The 22051-nt window shown below is 41.3% G+C and overlaps 2 protein-coding genes across 8 annotated transcripts in view; one reads left to right on the top strand and one right to left on the bottom strand.

Moving 5' to 3' along the window:
• TATDN3 (TatD DNase domain containing 3) overlaps nt 1-3317 on the top strand; it is a 13220-nt gene extending 9903 nt beyond the window's left edge. For all 7 annotated transcript variants that reach the window (XM_027956300.3, XM_060396715.1, XM_027956299.3 and 4 more), the window contains one exon: nt 2384-3317. In XM_027956300.3, the coding sequence (XP_027812101.1) occupies nt 2384-2527 (144 nt within the window). In that variant the 3' untranslated portion in view covers nt 2528-3317. The remainder of the gene's footprint in view (nt 1-2383) is intronic.
• SPATA45 (spermatogenesis associated 45) lies at nt 1671-22051 on the bottom strand. Its single transcript, XM_027980239.3, has 2 exons — nt 21605-22051; nt 1671-19474 (listed from the first exon to the last, which is right to left on the bottom strand). The coding sequence occupies exons 1-2, from the start codon at nt 21876-21878 to the stop codon at nt 19455-19457; spliced, it is 294 nt and encodes a 97-aa protein (XP_027836040.1). The 5' UTR covers nt 21879-22051; the 3' UTR covers nt 1671-19454.

Raw genomic sequence — 22051 nt, 5'->3', positions numbered from 1 at the left:
GAAAGGTTATATTGACTTAAATTTCATCTTTTCCAAATATGGCAGTAGTGCTCCAAAGAATATTATTTGCTATGGGTCACAACCTAGTTTATGTAATATTGAAATCCAGACCAGTATAGTAGAAAAGCTTACTGTCTACACCTGAAACTGCCGCAACATTGTTAATCAGCTGTACTCCAATATAAAAAAAACGTTAAAAAAAAAATCCCCCAGTGTCTAGAGTCGGAAAGACCTGGATTCAGATCTGGTGTGTGATGGTACCCACTAGCTGTGTGACTTTGGTCAAGTCTCTTAATCTCTCTGAAACTATTTCTCATTTATAAAATGTGGGTGAAATAATAGTAAAATGCTTTGAAGTATTACAGTGGGGATTAAATGAAGTTATGTATACGAAAGTGCTCAGTGTGTCTGATATATAGTAAATGCTCAATAAATGTTCATTTTCCTGTTTTTAATTAGCATGCTAAAATTAGCCTCAATGTCTTTCAGTACAAGTATGTATTGATATAGTCATAGATTTATGAAATTTTTGCTCTACATTTTGTTATTATAGGCCATAAAGAATCATATTTTCAATATTGCTAAGAATTCCCTGGTGGTCCAGTGGTTAGGACTTGGTGCTTTCATTGCCATGGCCCAGGTTCAATTCCTAATCTAGGAACTAAGATCCCACAAGCCTTGCAGCACAGCCTAAATAAATAAATAAATATTGCTACCATTATAAATTATATTTACCTGAAGGGAAGACACAGTAGGTACTCAAAAATATTTATTAAATAAATGAATTTTTAAAATGAATATGTTTTTTGTTGAGTAAGATGTGTTTATCTTAGACTAATAGAAAACACAGAAAGTAATAAGAAAATAGAACCATCTACCACTGAAAGGTTACCACTATAGTATACTGGTTAAAAGTATATACTCTGATGTCAGATTGCTCAGGTTGAAACCTCAATTGGGCTGTTTACTAGCTGTTTAGGATCCCTTCTTATCTGTAAAAATGGATGGTAATAATAATAGTACCTATCTCCTAGAGTTATTTTGAGGATTAAATGAGAAATTCCATGGAGAACTTAGAACAAAACCTTGCCTACGATAAGCACTAAATAAATGCAGGTTCTTATGTCCTTCCACACTTTTTTATATTCGTATATGTACACATAAGATGTTTTTCATAAAAACAGAATTAACCTTAACACATCATCTCATAACTTGCTTTTATGTGGTGAACATATGTGTTCATCAATAAACACTTCTCCTCATCCTGGTTAATAACTATATAAATTTTAGCATGTGAGTATATTTAACCGGATATTGCCGTGTAGGTTGTTTGTTTCCAACATGGTACAATTAACTCTTGAATAGCGAAGTGGTTAGGGGTACTGACACCTTCTCCAGCCCTGCGCCATACCATGGAAAGTCCGCATCTATCTGCCCTCCATGTCTTCAGTTTTACATCCCTGGATCCAGCCCTCTTTCACATGGTTCTGCATTCACAGATTCAACCCAAGTTTGGATTGTGCGGTACTGTAATTTTTATTGAAAAAAATCTGTGTTTAAGTGGACCCACACAGTTCAAACCATGTTGTTCACAATATAAAGAATGTCCTTGAACCTAAATCTGGGTGCACATTTTTCATTGTTTTTTTAGTAGCCTACATTATCAAGGCTTTTTGTTTTTTTCACTCTTAACAGTTGTCGTATTCCTCTGAACATTATCATCCTGAGTAAATAATAACAACAGTAATATATTTCATCATATCTAAATGCCAGTGATTGAAGATGGACCACTATTTTGTGACCCTTAAGGGAAAAAACACTACCAATTATACTTTCACATGCCATTGGATGTCAGTAAAATATTTATCAGTTTCAGAGACGTTAAGATAGGGGAGAAATGCATCTTAGAATCAGTGAAATACGGGTGCATAACCCATTTAGTCTTCAGACACACAATGGTGTTGCTTGAATCAAACTGTACTGCAGCCTGTGCGGTGTGGTGGCCACGCAGCAGAGCACAGTCTTTATAAGCACTTGCTTGAGGAGCAGACCAAGGGACAGTTAGTACTTCGGTCAGGTCACCAAGTATCCACTGTGCAGACTGCTTCACGTGCGAGGTTCTGGGACCTCAGTTGTTAATTCCCTGCCCTAGGGTATTGTGAGCCCTATGTTTCAAGAGCAGCATAGACTTAAAATCAGTGTTGTAGCCTTATCTTTCAGGCTGAAGTTCAGGGCCTTCTCCCCACCCCCTTAAAAAAAAAAAAAAAAGGCAAGAACCCATCAGTTGTTTTAACCTACTCATTTTCATCTTTTATCGACAGTCTCCAAGGATTGCTTCTGTCAAGCGTCACGTTTGATTCAGTGTCTCTTTGTTCTGTTTCAGGTACGGAACGAGCCCCGGAACATTTCCATTTCAGCAGAATATATTGCCCAGGTGAAAGGGGTCTCAGTGGAAGAAGTTATAGAAGTGACAACACAGAATGCATTGAAACTGTTTCCCAAGCTTCAGCTGCTGCTCCCGAAATAGCCTCCGAACAAAACCACCTGCAGAGGGCAGTGTTTGAGAAAAATAAGTATCCTGACAAGTCTCAACTGCAGAAGCCACTGGAGGAGTATCAAGATAGAGAAGATTATGATTTTAGAGAAGAGTTTCTCTCACAAGTAAAACTGGGCTTAGGTCCTGAAACCCTGGGTTCAGATTCTACCTTGCACTGCTTTTCAGTTAATGAACTCTTAGCAGGAGATTGGGAACACTGCTGCCTCTTTGCCCGTCAAGAGCAGCTACCGCATGAACTGAAACCGTTTCTTCTGGCAGGGGTGGCTCCCACAGATAAGAAACACGCGTTCCTGTGATGGCATGGAACAGGCCCCAGTCTGATTCTTGACCACCTCTTTGACTTCTCACAGGATTTATCCAGTAACAGAAGAGTATCTAGTTTCTTATCCTGTCAAAAGTCCTGTCTTTTCTGGGTTTGCAAAACTGAACTTTGCATTTTGAATTCTCTCTCTCTTTAAGAGAAGAATGATCATGGTTTTTATGTTGATCTTAGATTCTGACTTGGGAAGCCCGTGGTTTGTACAATCATCATTAAACACTAAGCCCCAAAGTTTAGTTAATAACTTGATTTTAAGTTCCAGGCTGAATTTTGTCACATGTTTAAAATGTAAATAGCTTCATTTAAAATGTATCTGACATTTTTGCATGCAGTAATAAGTTTTGAAAATCTCAGGAGTAAAGAGAGTCTTGTACCTAATGGTGATGGTAGCACAATAATGCAAATGTACTTAATGCCAATAAACTATACCCGTAAAGATTATTAAGATGGTAAATTTTGTTATGTGTACTTTACTACAGTTTTTTTTAAATCTTAAATATAGTTTACAAGGTATTGTGATTCATACCAAAACCTGAGTATTTAATTTCGTTTAATTTTATAAGCAGCAAACACTGGAAAAAGTACCTGCCAGAGAAACAACTTCCTAAAAATCAAAGTGATTTTTACATAATCTTCAATATTTTGAAATGAATTCATTTATGGAGGAGTGGGGGTAGAGGGTCCCCAATCAAGCTAGACCATCTAAGAAGCAGAACAGGACCCTTTATGAGATATTCAGCCACTTATCACCATGATATCAGATGAAATTCCTACATTTAGTGGGAGGTTGTATTAAAACTAGATTTCTGAGTTCTCTTTTAACTCTATCTCTTTTGCCCGTTTCCTACCGCCATCTGCTCACAATCCCTTTGTCGGACGTCTTCTCACCTTTAAATCCTTTAAGAGCCAACTTACATGACTTTAGCCTACACAGCCACCCCAGCCAGACATGATCCTTGCCCTCTAAACTGTGTAGCCATTTCCTTCATGTATTGATCAGTTTCTTTCTTTTGTTATACAACTAGTTACTGAGCTCTTCCTACAGGTTGCCCGCTGGTCTTAGGTCTGTAGGCTAGGAACAAACACGGTACAGTTCTTGCCTTCAGCTCTCAGTTTAATAAAGAAGATTGACAAGTGGACAAATTGCAAAGCAATGTGAATAGTACTATAATCAAGGGAAAATGCAATGCTGTGAACACCAGTCTGATGACATGTAACCCATAAATCCTTTTTGCTAGGGTTACTTTATGTTTTTCACCTCCAGAGATTGTAAACCTTTTGATGGCAAACTACTTTTTTTGGTTTTGCATCTTCTTCGTGTCCTGAAGCAAGGTTTGCAATATCCATATGCTCTCACATACTTTTTAAATAAGTGAACAGAGATGGTCTTCAACAGGAGGGTGGGATGGCAGAACAGGAAGACCCTGAGCTCACCACCTCTCCCAGGCACACAGATAACAGCTGTTTACAGAGCAGGTAAATAGTTGAAAGACCAGAAAGTTGAGGAGAAAGACCAGAAGACTAGCAGAAAAGATCTACAACTAAAGATATAAAGAAGGAGCGCAATGAGACAGGTAGGAAGGGTGGAGACGGTATAGTCAAGACCCGTACACCCAGGTGGGCAACTCGTGCACGAGAGACGATTACAACTGCAGAGGTTCTCAAGGCATAAGGGGTCTGAGCCCCACATCAAGCTCCCCAGGCCCAGGGGTCCTCCACCAAGAAGACAAGCTCCCAAACTGTTTGGTTTTGAAGGCCAGGGGGGCTTACTTTCTGGAAACCGAAGGGGGCTGTGGGTAATAGAGACTTCACAAAGAGAGAGCACAAAATCTCATACACTCCAGGACCCAGGACAGAAGCAGTAGTTAGAAGGGAGCCTGGGTCAGACCTTCCTGCTGACCTTGGAGAGCCTCCCAGAGAGGCAGGAGGCAACTGGAGCTCATTTTGGGGACACAGGAACTGCAGCAGCAGATTTTAGAGAGCTGCTTCTACCTGGTGGACACTGGTACTGGCAAGTGCCAGTTTGGAATCCTCCTTCAAGTTTATTAGCACCAGGACCTGGTCCTGCCTACCAGCCTGTCAGCCCCAGTACCAGGACACAGCTCTGAGAACCAGCTCGGGGGAGACACAGCCCCACCCACCAGAAGGCCTGCTGTCTTAAGACTCCTTGAACCCACAGTTACCCTGGGACCCAGCCCTGCCCACCAGGACACCAACATCAGCCTCATCCACCGGTGGGCAAGCACCAGCTTCATGATCACCTGGGCTGAAGCCCAGCCCTGTCCATCAGCAAACCATCTTACCAACCATAAGACCCCCAGGGCCCTGCAGCCAGAGATCCCAGGACACAGCTCCACTCAGCAGTGGGCCAGCTCTAGACCCAGGACCTGACTTCACTCACCAACAGGCAGACATCAGACCCTGGACCCCTGCAGCCCCATAACCTTCCATGTCAGGATCCAGCCCATGCACTGGCAGGCTGACACCAGCTCAGAGACATCTTGGAACGCCTCAGCCAGCCACTCCAATATTTAGTCCCACTCACCAGCAGGTCAGCACCAGCACTGGGACAGCCTGGAACTCACAAGCAGCCATGTGGGTGGGTGGAAGCAGCCCCACCCACCAGCAGGCTGACACTAGATTGGGGAACCCCAGCCCCACCACCGGCAATCCCAGAACCTGGCTTCACTGACCAGTGGGCCAACACTAGCCCTGAGACCCCCCAGGACTCTGCAGCAAGCACCTCATGGCCTGGTCCTGCTCACTAACACCTAGTAGCCTCTACACAAGGCAGGGCCTGGCAGCCAACCAGACCAGGGGCCAGCCACACCTTACGACAGCTTCCCCAGTACTCAACTTCCCAAACAGAAGGGAGCACACAGTCCACATAGGGGGCACCCCTAGAGCACATAGCTCTGGTAGCCAGAAGGGATTGAGCAGCAGCTATGAAAGGCCAATTTTCCAAAGTTAGGAAATGTATCCAATATACCAAATACACAGAAAAACAAACAAACAAACAGAAAGTGAGGCAAAAGGAGGTAACAGAGGAATATGTTCCAAAGGAGCAAGATGAAACCTCAACAGAGCCAAGTGAAGTGGAGATGGGCAATCTACCTGATGAAAAGTTCAAGGTAATGATCATAAAGATGTTCAAAGAACTCAGGAGAGGATTGTAGGAACAGAAAGAGAGATTCGAGGTTTTTAACAAAGAGCTAGAAAATGTAACAAAAAATCAAACAGAGATGAAGAATACAATAACTGAGATGAAAATGCATTAGAAGAAATCAATGGTAGATTAAATGATATGGAGGAATGAATTAGTGAGCTAGAAGACAGAGTGGAAATCACTGACGCTGGCCAGATAAACGAATAAAAAGAAGTGAGGATAGTTAACCACTGGGACAACGTCATGTGTACTAACATTCACATTACAGGGGTCCCAGAATGAGAAGAGAGGGAGTAAAGATCATGTTTGAAGACATAATAGCTAAAAACTTCTCTAACGTGAGAAAGGAAACACATAGCCAGGTCCAGGAAGCAGAGAGTCTCAAACAAGATCAACCCAAATAGGACCACACTAAAACACACTGTGATTAAAATGACAAAAATTAAAAATAAAATATTGAAAGCAGCAAGGAAAAACCTACAAGTTGCATACTACAAGGGAATTCCCCTAAAGATACCAGCTGACTTTTTACCAGAAACTTTTGATCACTTGTTTGGGAAGATCCCCTTGAGAAGGGAATGGCTACCCACTCCAGTATTCTTGCCTGGAGAATCCCGTGGACAGAGGAGCCTACAGTCCATGGAGGCTACAATCCATGGGGTTGCGAAGAATCAGACATGACTGAGAAACTAACACTTCTGGAGGCCAGAAGGGAGTGGCATGATATATTCAAAAGAATGAAAGGGAAAATCCTATAACCAAGAAGACTCTACCTGGCAAGTGTTTCATTCAGATTTGATAGATCAAAAGTTTTGCAGACAAGTGTAAGCTGAAAGAGTTCAGAACCACCAAACCAGCTTTACAAGAAATGCTAAAGGGACTTCTCTAAGTGAAAAAGAAAAGGCCCACAGCTAGGAACATGAAAGTTACAAGAGAAAAAAGCTCATTGGTAAAGGCAAGTATGCAGTAACAGTGGTACATCAACCACGTATAAAGGAAGCTTAGAAGACAGAGTAATAAAATTATCTATACACACAACAGTTAAGGGATACACAACACAAAAAGATATAAAATATGATGTCAAAAACAGTAAACATTGGGGGAGTGGCGTTATAATTCTGGGTTGTAAAAATGAATTTGAACTTAAGAAATCCACAAATTACAACAATCACATTGAGAGATTGCTATATATAAAACTCATCGTAACCACAAACCAAAAATCTGTAATAGACACACACCAAAAAAGAGAAAGAAAAACAGATAAGAAAAATAATTTCTTCTTTTTTATTTTACTTATTAAGAAAAGAGAAAGGAAACCAAACATAACACTGAAGGTAGTCATCAAGTCGCAGGGAAAGAAAGACTGCATAATTTCACTTATTGGAATCTTAAAAAAAAAATTAACAGACATAATAAAACAGAAACAGTTCTAGATACAGAGAACAAATAGGTAGTTTCCAGAAGGAAGGGGTTTGAGGGAGGAAAAAAATAAATTAGAGATATTAAGAGGTACAACTTTCTAATTGCAAAATAAATGAGTCATGGGTATGAGATGAATAGTGTGGGGAATTTAGTCAGTAACCATGTAATATCTTTGTTTTGTGGCACATCATAACTAGACATCATGGCGATCAGTTTGAAATGTATAGATGTCACTGTGTGTAAAAGGAACCAACATAGTGTTGGAGGTCAATTATACTTTAAAAACAAACAAACTCATAAAAAGAGATTGTATTTGTGCCTGGAGGTGGGTGTGGGGGAAGGCCAAAGTGAAGGTACGAAGTTCTAGTTGTAAACCAGCTTAGTACTAGGAATGTAAGGTACAACATGATAAATTTAATTAACCCTATTGTGTGTTATATACATGTTAGTCTTTTAGTAAATCCTAAAAGTTCTCATCATAAGAAAAAATGTTTTTCTCTTTAATTTGTGTCTATGAGATGACGGGTGTTCACTGAGCTTTCTGTGTATGTAGCTCATTATGCTGCACCCTTCAACCTAGCGCTGTTATGTCAATGGTATCTCAATAAGCTGGAAGAAAATGAATAAATAAATAAGAGGTATGGAGGCAGTAAGTCCAACTGATGGCAGTTGAGAAGTCAATATTTTATCTTTCAATCTACTCTTTCAAATGGATATTGAATATTACATACCTCTTCAGTGGGTTGATTTTTAAAAATATGCTTATTTTTCTCCTCTAACCTATAAATGCATTAACTGCTACTCAAAGATTTGTTTAATGTTAAATATTTTGAAAAATAGGAGTAAACTCTCTTGGTCTGGAAAGGCAAGTCTTTGCCTTATCCAGGAGCTGTTCCCCAGTTGAAAGGTAAAAAGAGCTTTTGCCCTCTCTATATATGGTGACCTGCCATACTGGAGGAAGCATTTCTTATTCCAGCTGTCATCTTTTTTTATTCTAGTAAGAAACAGATAGAATAGTATCTTTCTTTATTTTTTTTTAATTTTTTATTTTTTTTAGTATCTTTCTTTAAATGAGAAAAATATCAGTCCTTTTCTTTCATTTTGATGCAAGCAAGAGTCCGCATTATCACTCTGGAGCTCAGTCTCGCTCCTGCTCACTCCCTGTCTGTCATAGTCATCCTCTTTACTTTTGCTATTGCATGTTGTCTTCCCCTCTCTCAGATCCCTCTTCTAAACTAAACATAAAGAAGAGCCTTGTTTTTGCATGGTTGAGCTACAGTCACACTTCAAAGTTTAATTCTTGCTTTGCCCTTTCTTGCCCTTTTCGTGCTTTTGATTGAATACTTCAAAGCAGCTTATTGTGAACTCACATTTCATTTATAAGATCTGAGTAATTTAAAAAGGGTTTCCAGAGACTGGTTCTATGTTTTTTAGAGCTTAGCTTTTCATGAATATGCAAATCTCATTGTCTTTTTAATTTTATTTATTTATTTAAATTTTTGACCATGCCATATGGCTTGTAAGATCTCAGTTCGTCATCAGGGACTGAACCTGAGCCAAGGCAGTGAAAGCCCAGAATCCTAACCACGGGCCATCAGGGAACTCCCTCACTGTCCTTTTAACTATGACTAAATTTGTGCTAAGATTACAAAGTCAGTCAAAAATATAGAATGGGAAAAGACTAGATAAGTCAGGGATTATCAACGTTATAAGTTTAAACATGGAATGACTTTCATTCCAGCTCTTTTTTTCAAATATCACAAGAAAAACATCCTAATACTCCTTATCCCCCTTTTAGTTAGTCTCTAAGCTGCCTCCAACTCTTCTGTGACCCCATGGACTGTAGTCTGCCAGGCTCCAATGTCCATGGGATCTCCCAGGCACGAATACTGGAGTGGGTTGCTGTTTCCTTCTCCAGGGGATTTTCCCGACTGAGACGTCAAACCATGTCTCCTGCACTGACAGGTGGATTCTTTACCACTGAGCCACCTGAGAAGCCTTTTTATCCCCCTTATCTTTGCCTAATTCCAAAACAAGCATATCCTAAAAAAAAAAAAAGATGACTTCTTTGGTGAGCATCTCAATTCAAGTAATTCATGAATAACCTGAGTGGTATTTATACCTTGGGAGTTAAAAATGGTGTAAATTACTTCTCATTTCCCAGTTCAGTTACTTAATGTATTAGAGAATCATGCACAGCATGTGAGGACACTAAGTGTTAGAAGTCCAGTATCCTCCGTACAGGAATTTTCTGGGGATTACTTCTAAAGTCCAAGTAATTTAAATAAGTTGTATAAATTCTTGCAGCTACTGTGTGACACGTTTAGAATTATAATCCCCTGACTTCCACTGTAGCACTTTCTTTCAGCTATCACAAAGCCTCTCGATCTGATGACATCTGTTAGTTTGTGCATGCATGCACGCTCACTCACTTCAGTCCTGTCCAACTCTTGGCGACCCCATGGACTGTAATCCACCAGGCTCCTCTGAACATGGGATTCTCCAGGCAAGAATACTGGAGTGGGTTGCCATTCCCTCCTCCAGGGGTTCTTCCCGACCCAGGGATCAAGCCCACATCTCTTGCATCTCCTGCATTGGCAGGTAGAGGTTCTTAAGGTTAGCCATTATTATATTTATATATTTTGTATCCACCTTCTAATTTGGTCTTTTCATAGACACTAGTAAAACAGCTGTTTATAATGAGAGTCCTGTAAAACCTTGCCAATTTAGAAGTTTCTCCAATTTAAAGGATCCCTGTCTGGCCACTGACGAGCCATGTGTTAGCAACTCAAACCATAAAATTCAGGATGTGTCCCCACAAGAGAGTACAAAGATGCAGCCTTCACAAGAGCCAGAAAGTTTACTTGTCAAAATAGTTTAAGTAAAGACTTCATTTTATTTGTTCAGTCACTCAGTCATGTCTGACCCTTTTCCACCCCATTATATAGAAAGGCACAACAAAGGTTGAGATGACAAAGCCCCTTATGGTCAGGGGCCATTTGTGACAAATTTGCTGGCACAGCCAATCGAAACAGCTGCTCAGAATCCCAGGCTGTTTGACTGGCTGCCGAATGTATATCATATGTATATATTCTGAATGGCAGAGATCAAGCTCTCAAAACACAATAAAAATGCCTAAAATCAGGTAGAAAACTTTACATTTCAAAGGATCAGGGAGAGAAACAAATTTCTCCTGGAAGGCCTTTTGTTTCTTTAAGGTCAAAATTCTGAAAATGTGTTTTATCCAATTGGCTTTCTCTAACAAGTTTTGGACAGAGTCCATTTTCAGGGTGAGATTTCCTTTAATTCTCAATTAAGCAATAACTTGTAAGTATAAATTCCTCATGTATATAAACCGTAGTAGTAGCAGTGTTCGTCGTTCAGTCATGTCCCACTCTTTGCGATCCCATGGATTGTAGCCTGCCAGGCTCCTTTGTCCATGGGATTCTCCAGGCAAGAATACTGGAGTGGACTGCCATTCCCTTCTACAGAGGATCTTCCTGACCCAGGGATCGAACCCGGGTCTCCTGCATTTGCAGGCAGATTCTGGGAAGACCCCATATAAACCATCAGTTCAGTTCAGTTCAGTCGCTCAGGCTGTCTGACTCTTTGTGACCCCGTGGACTGCAGCACGCCAGGCCTCCCTGCCCATCATGAACTCCCAGATTTTACTTAAACTCATGTCCATCGAGTCGGTGATGCCATCCAACCATCTCATCCTCTGTCATCCCCTTCTCCTCCTGCCCCCAATCCCTCCCAGCATTAGGGTCTTTTCAAATGAGTCATTTCTTTGCATCAGGTGGCCAGAGTATTGGAGCTTCAGCTTCAGTCCTTCCAATGAATATTCAGGACTGATTTCCTTTAGGATGGACTAGTTGGATCTCCTTGCCATCCAAGGGACTCTCAAGAGTTTTCTCCAACACCTTCTTCAAAAGCATCAGTTCTTCAGTGCTCAGCTTGCTTTATAGCCCAGCTCTCACATCCATACATGACTGAAGGAAAAACCATAGCTTTGAGTAGGCGGACCTTGGTTGACAAACCATGAAGTGAAGTGAAGTCGCTCAGTTGTGTCCGACTCTCTGCGACCCATGGACTGTAGCCCACAAGGCTCCTCTGTCCATGGGATTCTCCAGGCAAGAATTCTGGAGTGAGTTGCCATTTCCTTCTCCAGGGGATCTTCCCAACCGAGGGATTGAACCCAGGTCTCCCGCTTTGCAGGCAGATGCTTTAACCTCTGAGCCACCAGAGAAGCCCCTTGAAGAACCGTACTGGGACATTATTAATAGTTTGGAGGTTGGCAATCTTTCACTCCTTTTTCTGTTATTTTGAAAGTTTTGTTGCCTATTCAGATATCAGTTTGCCAAGCTAAAACTGTTAATGACTATTTTATGGTGAACCAATGCGCTGCTTGTGAGGTTATCTTCTCTAGGTGTCACTCTAGAGTCAACTCCACTCTCTGGCTTCTCAGTTCCTCCCTCTGGCAGTCTAAAACCACTGTGGTTGCTTGGATCACCGAGTGGCCAGCTCTCATATGTAGTCCCTGGATGAGGAAGTTTCCTCATTCCCCCTTTCCCGCGCCCCCACCCACACTGCTTGGCTTGTGGTATCTTAGTTCTCTGACGGGGGATTGAACCCAGGCCTTTGGCAGTAAGAGGGCTGAGTCCTAACCAGTGGATGACCAGGGAATTCCTGCCTTTTTTAACTTAAATGAGGAAGCTTCCTATGGGCTCATTACATACCATGTGAGGACTTATCTCCACCAGTCTTCAAGTCTCTCACTTGCCTGAGGAAGCCATTGCTGGCTGCAAGGAGATGTGTCCTTCTTCTTTGGAGCTGAAAGCGCTCACGTGATATTTTCACTTTCATTCTGACACACTTTATTAAAGTAGCCAATTCAAGGAAGAGTGACAGGCCAGTCTCTTACCAAATCACTCAGCCGAATGAATTTTGGTTTTTACTCAATGAGTAAAATTGCCCCAGTGTTTTTCAACAGAAGTAACTAAAGTACCTTTTTTGGAAACTAAGTTCAAGGAAATCATGTGGAATTTGTCTTTTCATGTGGTTTTTTTTTTCTTGATGTGGTGTGTCACAGTGATTGCTTTTCATGTTATAACATTCTTGTGACCCTAGAATTAATCCAACTTTATCATGGTGTGTGGTCCTTATTGTTGGACTCCGTTTACTAGTATTTTGTTTAGGAGTTTTACATCTCTGCTGCTGCTGCTGCTAAGTTGCTTCAGTTGTGTCCGACTCTGTGCGACCCCATAGACGGCAGCCCACCGGGCTCCCCTGTCCCTGGGATTCTCCCGACAAGAACACTGGAGTGGTTGTCATTTCCTTCTCCAATGCATGAAAGTGATCTCTATTGGCCTGTAATTTTCTTCTATCCTAGTGTCTTTGTCTGGTTTTCCCTCAGGGTTGACAGAAGGGCAGCTGTAATGTGACAAGTTGATGGCTGCAACATTCTTTGTTTATTGTTATGGCGGGAAACATTTTTTCATTAACAAAGGAAAGAGGGTGAGGAAGGGAAGGCTTCCAGAAGAAGATGGTATTTATTGATTGGCTGCACGGCATGCGAGAACTTGGTTCCTTGACCAAGGATCAAAGCCCTCTACAGAGGAAGTGCAGAGTCTTAGTCACTGGACCACCAGGGAAGTCCCTGAAGGAGGTAGTATTTAACCTACAGTAGTTTCCCCTTATCTACAGGGACAGTTTACGAGACCCCACTGGATACTGAAACTGAGGCTAGCATAGAACCTTATATATACAGTCTTCCTTATACATATCAGGGGAGCAAAATTTGCCACCCCAAATGTCTCTTTGGCACACGAGTCAGGGAAAACACGCTAACTGAAACTGCCCACCCTGGCCAGGCACCATATAACCATTTGTGTGAGTGATTTTACAACAGGAGGCCCTAGGAAGGAATATGGAACTACAAGCCACCATCAATCAAAAGAGTTTGGGAAAGGTCAAAAGGAGATGCCATGTGTCCTTCCACCTCCCAGAATCCTCCTCGCTGGCATCCATCTCGGTCGAGCAATGCGTGTGCCATCAGGAAGCACCCTGAATCAGAAGGATTGGCCAGAGACAACCCGGCAACTAATCCCGTCACCACAAAACCTGAGACTGCGAGCCACGTGGCAGAGCAGTTCTCCTGGGTTCCCTCACCTTCCTGCTCTCTGCCTGGATGACCCTTCCCAATAATGTCTCTTGCTTTGCCAGCATATGTGTCTCCTTGGACAATTCATTTCTGAGTGTTAGACAAGAGCCCCTTTTCCAGCCCTGAAAGGGGTCCCCCTTCCTGCAACACATGGGTTAATTCAAACTGAAAACAATTTCCAGAGGACTCAAGAAGACCATTTGTCCTACCTGCCTGAAAGAATTTAGATAGAGGACTTTTTCTCATCTTCATGTGAATTGCCTTCCTCCCAGCTGAGGTCCCAAACCACTACCCCCAATATCCTCTTTAATCTTTAGCTGAAGATGGTATTTAAGGTAAGGTTTTCAGCCATTCTGGAAAGCTACTGAAGTTTCCTGGGTCTCTCTCATGTATACACGCTATTAATCTATTTGATTTTCTCCTGTTAATCTGTCTCATGTCAGTTCTTAGGCCATCCAGAAAAGCCTAGAAGGGCAGAGTAAATTTTCTTCCTCCTTGACACATACATATCTATGATAAAGTTTAATTTATAAATTAGGCACAGGAAGAGATTAACAATAGCTAATAATAAAATAGAACAATTATAACAGTATACTGTAATAAAAGTTATGTGAATATGGACTCTCTCAAAGTGTCTTACTATACAAATTTAATACTTTTTCAACTTATCACACACTGTGGCTGTAATTTTCACAGTTCGAGGTATGACAGCAAAGGGAAAACAAATTTTTTTTCCTTTTTCACAATTTCACAGACAGAAGATTACTGTAGATCTTAGCAACCCCAGCAAACGATTCTTTTCTTTTCCTTATTAAGTCTAGAACTTTTACCTTGTCACTTAACAGAAGCACTTCTTGTGCTCTGGGGCTGTTATTGCAAAAGGTTACTTAAACATAAGCACTGCAATACTGAGATAGTTGGTCTGTTAGTTAAGTCAGCTGCCAAGAAATTACTGGGCAGCATACGCTGGACAAAGGGATGGATGGTTCATGTCCAGGCAGGATGGAGCAAGACAGCGTGAGATTTCATCATGCTATTCAGAACAGTGCAAAATTTTAAATGTATTATTAATGGCTTATTTCTGGAATTTTCTGTTTAATATTTTCAGGCTATGGTTGACCACAAGTAACTGAAACTATGGATAGTGAAACTGTGGACTGGGGTTGGGGGACTACTGTAAAGTTAAAGCTGGCCAAGTGAACAGAATGTGTTGAAGGGGGGTGGTGACAGAATACGGCAGAAAACCACAAGTAGTTGGGGAGGAGGTAGTGGGGACTGAAACGTGGTTAGAAAAGTTAAGTATATTGTACACAACCAGACACTTACTTACTATTTTATCCTTTGATTCATCTTCAGTTCAGTTCAGTTGCTTAGTCGACTCTTTGCGACCCTATGGACTTCAGCATGCCAGGCTTCCTTGTCCATCACCATCTCCTGGAGTTTGCTCAAACTAATGTCCATAGAGTCGGTGATGCCATCCAATCATCTCATCTTCTGTCATCTGCCTTCAATCTTTCCCAGCATCAGGGTCTTTTCCAAGGAGTCAGTTCTTCACACTGGATGGCCAAAGTATTGGAGTTTCAGCTTCAGCATCGGTCCTTCCAATGAATATTCAGGACTGATTTCATTTAGGATTGACTGGTTTGATCTCCTTGCAGTCCAAAGGATTCTCAAGAGTCTTCTCCAAGACCACAGTTCAAAAGCATCAATTCTTCAGTGCTCAGTTTTCTTTATGGTCCAACTCTCACATCCATATGTGACTACTGGAAAAATCTTGCTGCTGCTACTGCTAAGTCACTTCAGCCGTGTCCAACTCTGTGCTACTCCACAGACAGCAGCTCACCAGGCTCCCCCGTCCCTGGGATTCTCCAGGCAAGAACACTGGAGTGGGTTGCCATTTCCTTCTCCAACGCATGAAAGTGAAAAGTGAAAGTGAAGTCGCTCAGTCAAGTCCAACTCTCAGTGACCCCATGGACTGCAGCCCACCAGGCTCCAGCCAAAAATAGATTGGCGCTGTATTTCTAGCCTTTACTTGGGCTGCCAGGTGTTGGGAGATCACTCCCCATACACAGGTCTCATATTTCTGCAGTTTTGTGCCAGAGGCACCAAAAGCTTTTGTTCCAGGCTATCTCTTCAAGGGTGTTTGTATTACCACGGGTCTTGGTAGACAGAGATCATGTCCCCACTGAATCAAAGGGAGGGTTTATTTCCTGTCCAGTATAATAAAGAGAATGTCTTCCACCAGGCAAAGACTGGCTCTCTTGAGCTTAGTGGTCTTTAGCTGTGAGGCAGATCCTCTGTGTGTGTGTCATCTATCTGAACAGCTCCATATTGTCCTGTGGATTTTAGGAAAGGGAAGATGGAGGGGAAGGCAAGAGGAATCAACAGGTATGTGAGGTTTGTGCTACTTGCTGGGCTCCAAATAACAAGTCCTTTGCCTCGGAACTAGGAGTCTTATATCTTCTGTCAATGCCCATGAAGCTGTGGCAGGCTAACCCTTCGCAGCTCCTGACACTAGGTATTTGCCTTCTTGAAAAGCAAAAGCTTAGGTTTGGGTCTATTTATTTTTTTTCACATCCCCTCAAATCTGATGGATCTTATTCATACTCTGCCCTTGTGCGGTAGGGCTGTAGGCCAGTTGCCTGGTTCATCTCCCTTCAACATTAAAATCCTTTGGCTAATGAATCTGAGCTCCCTATGGAGGCAAAGGGCAGCCAAATAAAAGGTGAATATTTCACTAATATAAAGACAAATGCCAAGAAACAGCTGTGTTCCAGGCCAGGCAGTGCTCAGCTTGCCATATAAAATAGGCTCTGAATAGAAATCGAATAGCAATTAACTCAAACTACTATAAGGAACATAAGCCAGGATAAAATTTGAAAATTAGTCTGCTATCCAAGTATCAGTGAAAGATAGGCGACCCTAGCCAAATAGGATTTGACCATGAAATGATTCAAGCAATGCCCACTTGGGATGGGCAATGATACACAGACCATCTGTCTCCTGAGAAACCTATATGCAGTTAAATCCAGACAAGGAACAACTGACTGGTTCAAAATTGGGAAAGGAGTACCACAAGGCTGTATATTGTTGCCCTCCTTATTTAACCTATAGGCAGAGGGCATCATGCATCATGCAAAATGCTAGGTTGGATGAATCAAAAAATGAAATGAAGATTGCTGGGAGAAATATCAAGAACCTTAGATATATACCATTGAATGGCAGACAGTGAAAAGAAACTAAAGAGCCTCTTGATAAGGGCAAAAGAAGAGAATGAAAAAGCTGGCTTAAATCTCAACATTCAAAATACTAAGATCATGGCATCTGGTCCCCTCACTTCATGGAAAAATAGAAGGGGAAAAAGTGATAGCAGTGACAAATTTTATTTTCTTGGGCTCCCAAATCACTGCAGATAGTGACTTGCAGCCATGAAATTAAGAGACACTTGTTCCTTGGGGTGAAAGCTATGATAAACCTAGGCAGCATATTAAAAAGCAGAGGCATCACTTTGCTGATTAAAATCTGTAGAGGCCAAGCTATGGTTTTCCAGGAGTCATGTACAGATGTGAGAGTTGGACCATAAAGAAGGCTGCGTGCCGAAGAATTGATGCTTTTGAACTGTGGTGCTCGAGAAGACTTGAGAGTCCCCTTGGAGTCAAACCTAAAGGAAGTCAACCGTGAATATTCATTGGAAGGACTGATGCTAAAGCTGAAGCTCTAATACTTTGACCACCTGATGAGAAGGGTTTACTCACTGGAAAAGATCCTGATGATGGGAAAGATTGAGGGCAGGAGGAGAAGGGGCTGGCAGTGACTGAGATCATTGGATAACATCACCAACTCAATGGACATGAATCTGAGCAAACCCCAGGAGAGAGTAAAGGACAGGGAAGCGTAGAGTGCTGCAGTCCATGGGGTTGAAGAGTCAGACATGACTTAGCAGAAACTGAACAACAGCAATGATATACAACAAAAGCCTCTATCAGTTCAGTTCAGTTCAGTTCAGTCGCTCTGTCGTGTCCGACTCTTTGCGAACCCATGAATCGCAGCACGCCAGGCCTCCCTGTCCATCACCAACTCCCAGAGTTCACTCAGACTCACGTCCATCGAGTCGGTGATGCCACCCAGCCATCTCATCCTCTGTCATCCCCTTCTTCTCCTGCCCCTAATCCCTTCCAGCATCAGAGTCTTTTCCAATGAGTCAACTCTTTGCATGAGGTGGCCAAAGTACTGGAGTTTCAGCTTTAGCATCATTCCTTCCAAAGAACACCCAGGACTGATCTCCTTTAGAATCCATGGACTGGTTGGATCTCCTTGCAGTCCAAGGGACTCTCAAGAGTCTTCTCCAATACCACAGTTCAAAAGCATCAATTTTTCGGCGCTCAGCCTTCTTCACAGTCCAACTCTCACATCCATACATGACCACTGGAAAAACCATAGCCTTGACTAGATGGACCTTTGTTGGCAAAGTAATGTCTCTGCTTTTGAATATGCTATCTAGGTTGGTCATAACTTTCCTTCCAAGGAATAAGCTTTTTTTAATTTCATGGCTGCAATCACCATCTGCAGTGATTTTGGAGCCCAGAAAAATAAAGTCTGATACTGTTTCCCCATCTATTTGCCATGAAGTGATGGGACCAGTTGCCATGATCTTCGTTTTCTGAATGTTGAGCTTTAAGCCAACTTTTTCACTCTCCTCTTTCACTTTCATCAAGAGGCTTTCTGATGTGAAGTTCCTCTTCACTTTCTGCCATAAGGGTAGTGTCATCTGCATATCTGAGGTTGTTGATATTTCTCCCAGCAATCTTGATCCCAGCTTGTGCTTCTTCCAGCCCAGCATTTCTCATGATGTATTCTGCATATATCAAATCTTCTAGTATCCTCTCAAGTATGTACTTATTCAGATTATCAAAATCATTGCTCTAACAGAGTAAGGTAATATAAGTCATCAATAAAAGCAAGTGCAAACTTCGGGAAACTTTAGCCTTCAACTTGATTGGTGTGGTTGGTCAACACATTCCACTGATTTACAAAAATAATATAAACTCTGGGTGTGGGAAGAAGGATAAATTAGGGGCTGGAATTAACATATACACACTACTATTTATACTATGTATAAATATAAATAGATAACCAACAAGGACCTTCTGTATAACACAGTGAACTATACTCAATATTATGTAATAACCTGTAAGGGAAAAGAATCCGAGAAAAGTGTATATATATATATATATATATTTACATATATGTATATTTTATACATACATGTTTGAGTTGCTGTGCTGTACATCTGAAACTTATATAATATTATAAATCAACTATGTTGTTTGTTGTTTAGTCACTAAGTCGTGTCTGACATTTTCTCAGTCCCATGAACTGTAACCTGCCAGGCTTTCCTCTGTCCAGGGGATTTCCCAGACAAGAATACTAGAGTGGGTTGCCATTTCCTTCTAAATTAAAAAAAAAAAAAAAAAAAGCCTTTTTTTTTTAAATAATAAAAGTAAAACACCTGTAACTCTAAAAAAAGGAAACAATATAAATTATTTGAAAATTTTAAATTAGTAAAGAGATCGCTATGAAGTGAACGTTTAGGCCATCCATCTCTGAAAGTATCTTTAATAACTCAAATCCTCTCTTCAAAACGTTTAAGTCTAAATGATGGGAGGCAGTGAAGATGTAATACGTTTTGTGTGGCTCAATGGTTTCTTGATGATCTAATCAATAGTTTTCTTTGGCTTCTCTTATAATTAATATTTGTAAATAATTTAGACAGATACTGAAGAAGGATCAAAGAGATTGTGTTTCTATGTGCCTTTGTAGATGGACTCTATCCAAATATGGCATTATCTGAAAAATAAAAGAATAAGTATCTATTACATATCTTATAATACATTTCATAGTTCCAGAATAACCCTGAAGGCAGAGAGAAGTACTGCTTCATAGATACAAGGAATAAGGTTTAGAGACACTAAATAACTGAAGGCATGAGACTACTCAGTGGCAGAAGCAGAACTTGAACCCAAGTGCAACGGGCTGAATGTTTGTGCTCCTCCAAATTCTTATGCTGAAACCCTAATCCTGATGGGATGGTCTTTGGAGGAGGGGCCTTTGGGAGGTAGTTAAATCATGAGAGTGGAGTCCTCATGAAAGGGATTCGTGCCCTTACTGGAAGGGCCCCCCAAAACTAGCCAACTGTTTCTATTGTGTAACAATACGGCAAGAAACAGCTCTCTGAAAACTAGGAAGAGGGAACTCCAAGAACCCAATCATGCTGGCACCCTGATCTCAGACCTCCAGCCTCCAGAACTGTGAGAAATAAAGTTAGTTGCGTAAGCCACTCAGTCTATAGTAATTTGTTATAGCAGCCCAAACTGAGTAAGACACCAAGTCTTCCATTTTTAAGGCATGGTTAAGTAAGATTCTCCCTCTTGGTGGCTCAGAGGTTAAAGCATCTGCCTGCAATGCGGGAGACCTGGGTTCAATCCCTGGGTTGGGAAGATCCCCTGGAGAAGGAAATGGCAACCCACTCCAGTATTCTTGCCTGGAGAATCCCATGGACAGAGGAGCCTTGTGGGCTACAGTCCATGGGTCGCAGAGAGTCGGACACGACTGAGCAACTTCACTTCACTTCACTTCTTTTGACTGATATATCTCCAAATGGAAAATTAAAGACAGAACTTCAAAATACCTGTGAGTCTGTTTCAGTTCATTTGAGTCTTACTTTAGATTCCACATACAAGTGATGTCATATGGTATTTGTCTTTCTCTTTCTGACTTACTTCACTTAGTACAATAATCTCTATGCCCACCCATGTTGCTGCAAATGGTGTTATTTCATTCTTTTTTGTGGTTGAGATTGTGTGGGTTTTCTTAGAATTGTGGTGGTTCAGTCACTAAGTCATGTCTGACTCTTAAGATGCCATGGACTGTAGCTCGCAAAGTGCCTCTGTCCATGGGATTTTCCTGGCACGAATACTAGAACGGGTTGCCATTTCCTTCTCCAGGGGATCTTCCCGACCCAGGAATAGAACCCTGGTCTCCTGCGTTGCTGGCAGATTCTTTACCAACCGAGCTACCAGGGAAGCGGAATACTTCCTCCTTATAAAAGAGTTATTTTTTGAGCAAAGTTAACATATGACTGTTACAGATTAACTTTAAAACACAATGGAGAATCTCAGGTTTCCAGGCCACCCTCTCTGCCCTGCTTATGAACGTGGTAGGTCAGGTGTATAGTCACAGCCTTGTCATCAAAGAAGTTACATTTCCAATATGGCAATTATTTTGTTTGTGACCTAACTTAATCATTTGTTGGTTATGTTTAACATAAATTATACTCTTTTCATTTTTTTCAAAATAAATGGAAAAATACCATCAGTTACTTGTTTTGACTTACAAACAAGTATTTAACAATTAAAATATTTACCAACAGTTCTTCTTCCCCCCTCCTGCAAAATAATACCACCAACACCACATGCCACCTCACCCCAAACTTCCTCCACATTTTATTGTTGTGTCTCAGGTCTTTTTGCTTGACATTTGTCATCAAAATCATTTCCACTGTATCTCAATTTTGCATATAACATTTTTGCAGACGTAACAGAAATTGATGGACAAGGAGGCCTCTGGATCCTTCTCAAAATATGGTTCTTAGGCCATCAGGCTCAGTATCACCTCTGCCTGCCTGAGAATGAATATTCCAGGACCCAAACTAGAGCCTATTGAATGAGCCAGTGTGGAGATGATCCCTCAAATCCTGTAAACATGAGGAAATGAGGATCTCAGGTCTATAGTAGATCTTACTAGCCTAGTTTACATCGACTAGCCTAGTTTACTGATGCACATTTAACTTCAAACAGATTGCCTTTTAACTATCCCAGAGCAATATGTATGAACCTCTTTCATTCCTAGAAATAACTCCTAAGTTTACTTATAGACCCCTCCTGTCAACTGGGTAGGAATCCTACCGCAGCATCTTACTCTTTGGTGGAAAGTGCCTTTTCTCCTTGTGAACGAAGAGATTCAGTTTGACCCAGGAGCTCCTGTCACTGTCAGGAACAGGTTTTTTGACCTCGTCGTGAGTAAGGGACTTGTAGGCACCATGGAAATGCCTCTTTTGAACTCTCAATAAGTTGACTTGATTGCTTCTTTCCACCAGGCAGTTGGATTCTCGCCTTTCGTTTATCTCCTCCAGGAGACGTTTGTCTATTTTAACTTTTTTAATTATTTCACTGTTTCTGTTTACAGATACCATTATGCTGACAAACTAATCATCAAGTGGTTCTTGCTGTCCTGCAAACAAATGCAGAAAAAAAAAAAAAACCTATCAATTGCTCGCTTGACTTCAAATCCAATATTCACAATCAGTTATTTGCCAGCATCTCCAGTTATTTTATCAAGTGATTACCTCATGTCAAGTATTTCTCC

The sequence above is a fragment of the Ovis aries genome, chromosome 12 (genome assembly GCF_016772045.2).
Source record: "Ovis aries strain OAR_USU_Benz2616 breed Rambouillet chromosome 12, ARS-UI_Ramb_v3.0, whole genome shotgun sequence".
Lineage (NCBI taxonomy): Eukaryota > Metazoa > Chordata > Mammalia > Artiodactyla > Bovidae > Ovis > Ovis aries.
The sequence above is the reverse complement of the archived record's forward strand: the minus strand, read 5'-3'. Positions and strand labels throughout refer to the sequence as shown.

What these genes read in the sequence shown, in the direction of transcription:
- SPATA45 (XM_027980239.3), bottom strand. Translation starts at nt 21,878, where the DNA reads ATGGTATCTGTAAACAGAAACAGTGAAATAATTAAAAAAGTTAAAATA. An exon ending in AAGGCACTTTCCACCAAAGA is followed by an intron (nt 19,475 to 21,604) that starts GTAAGATGCTGC and finishes TTTATTTTTCAG; the next exon opens with ATAATGCCATATTTGGATAG.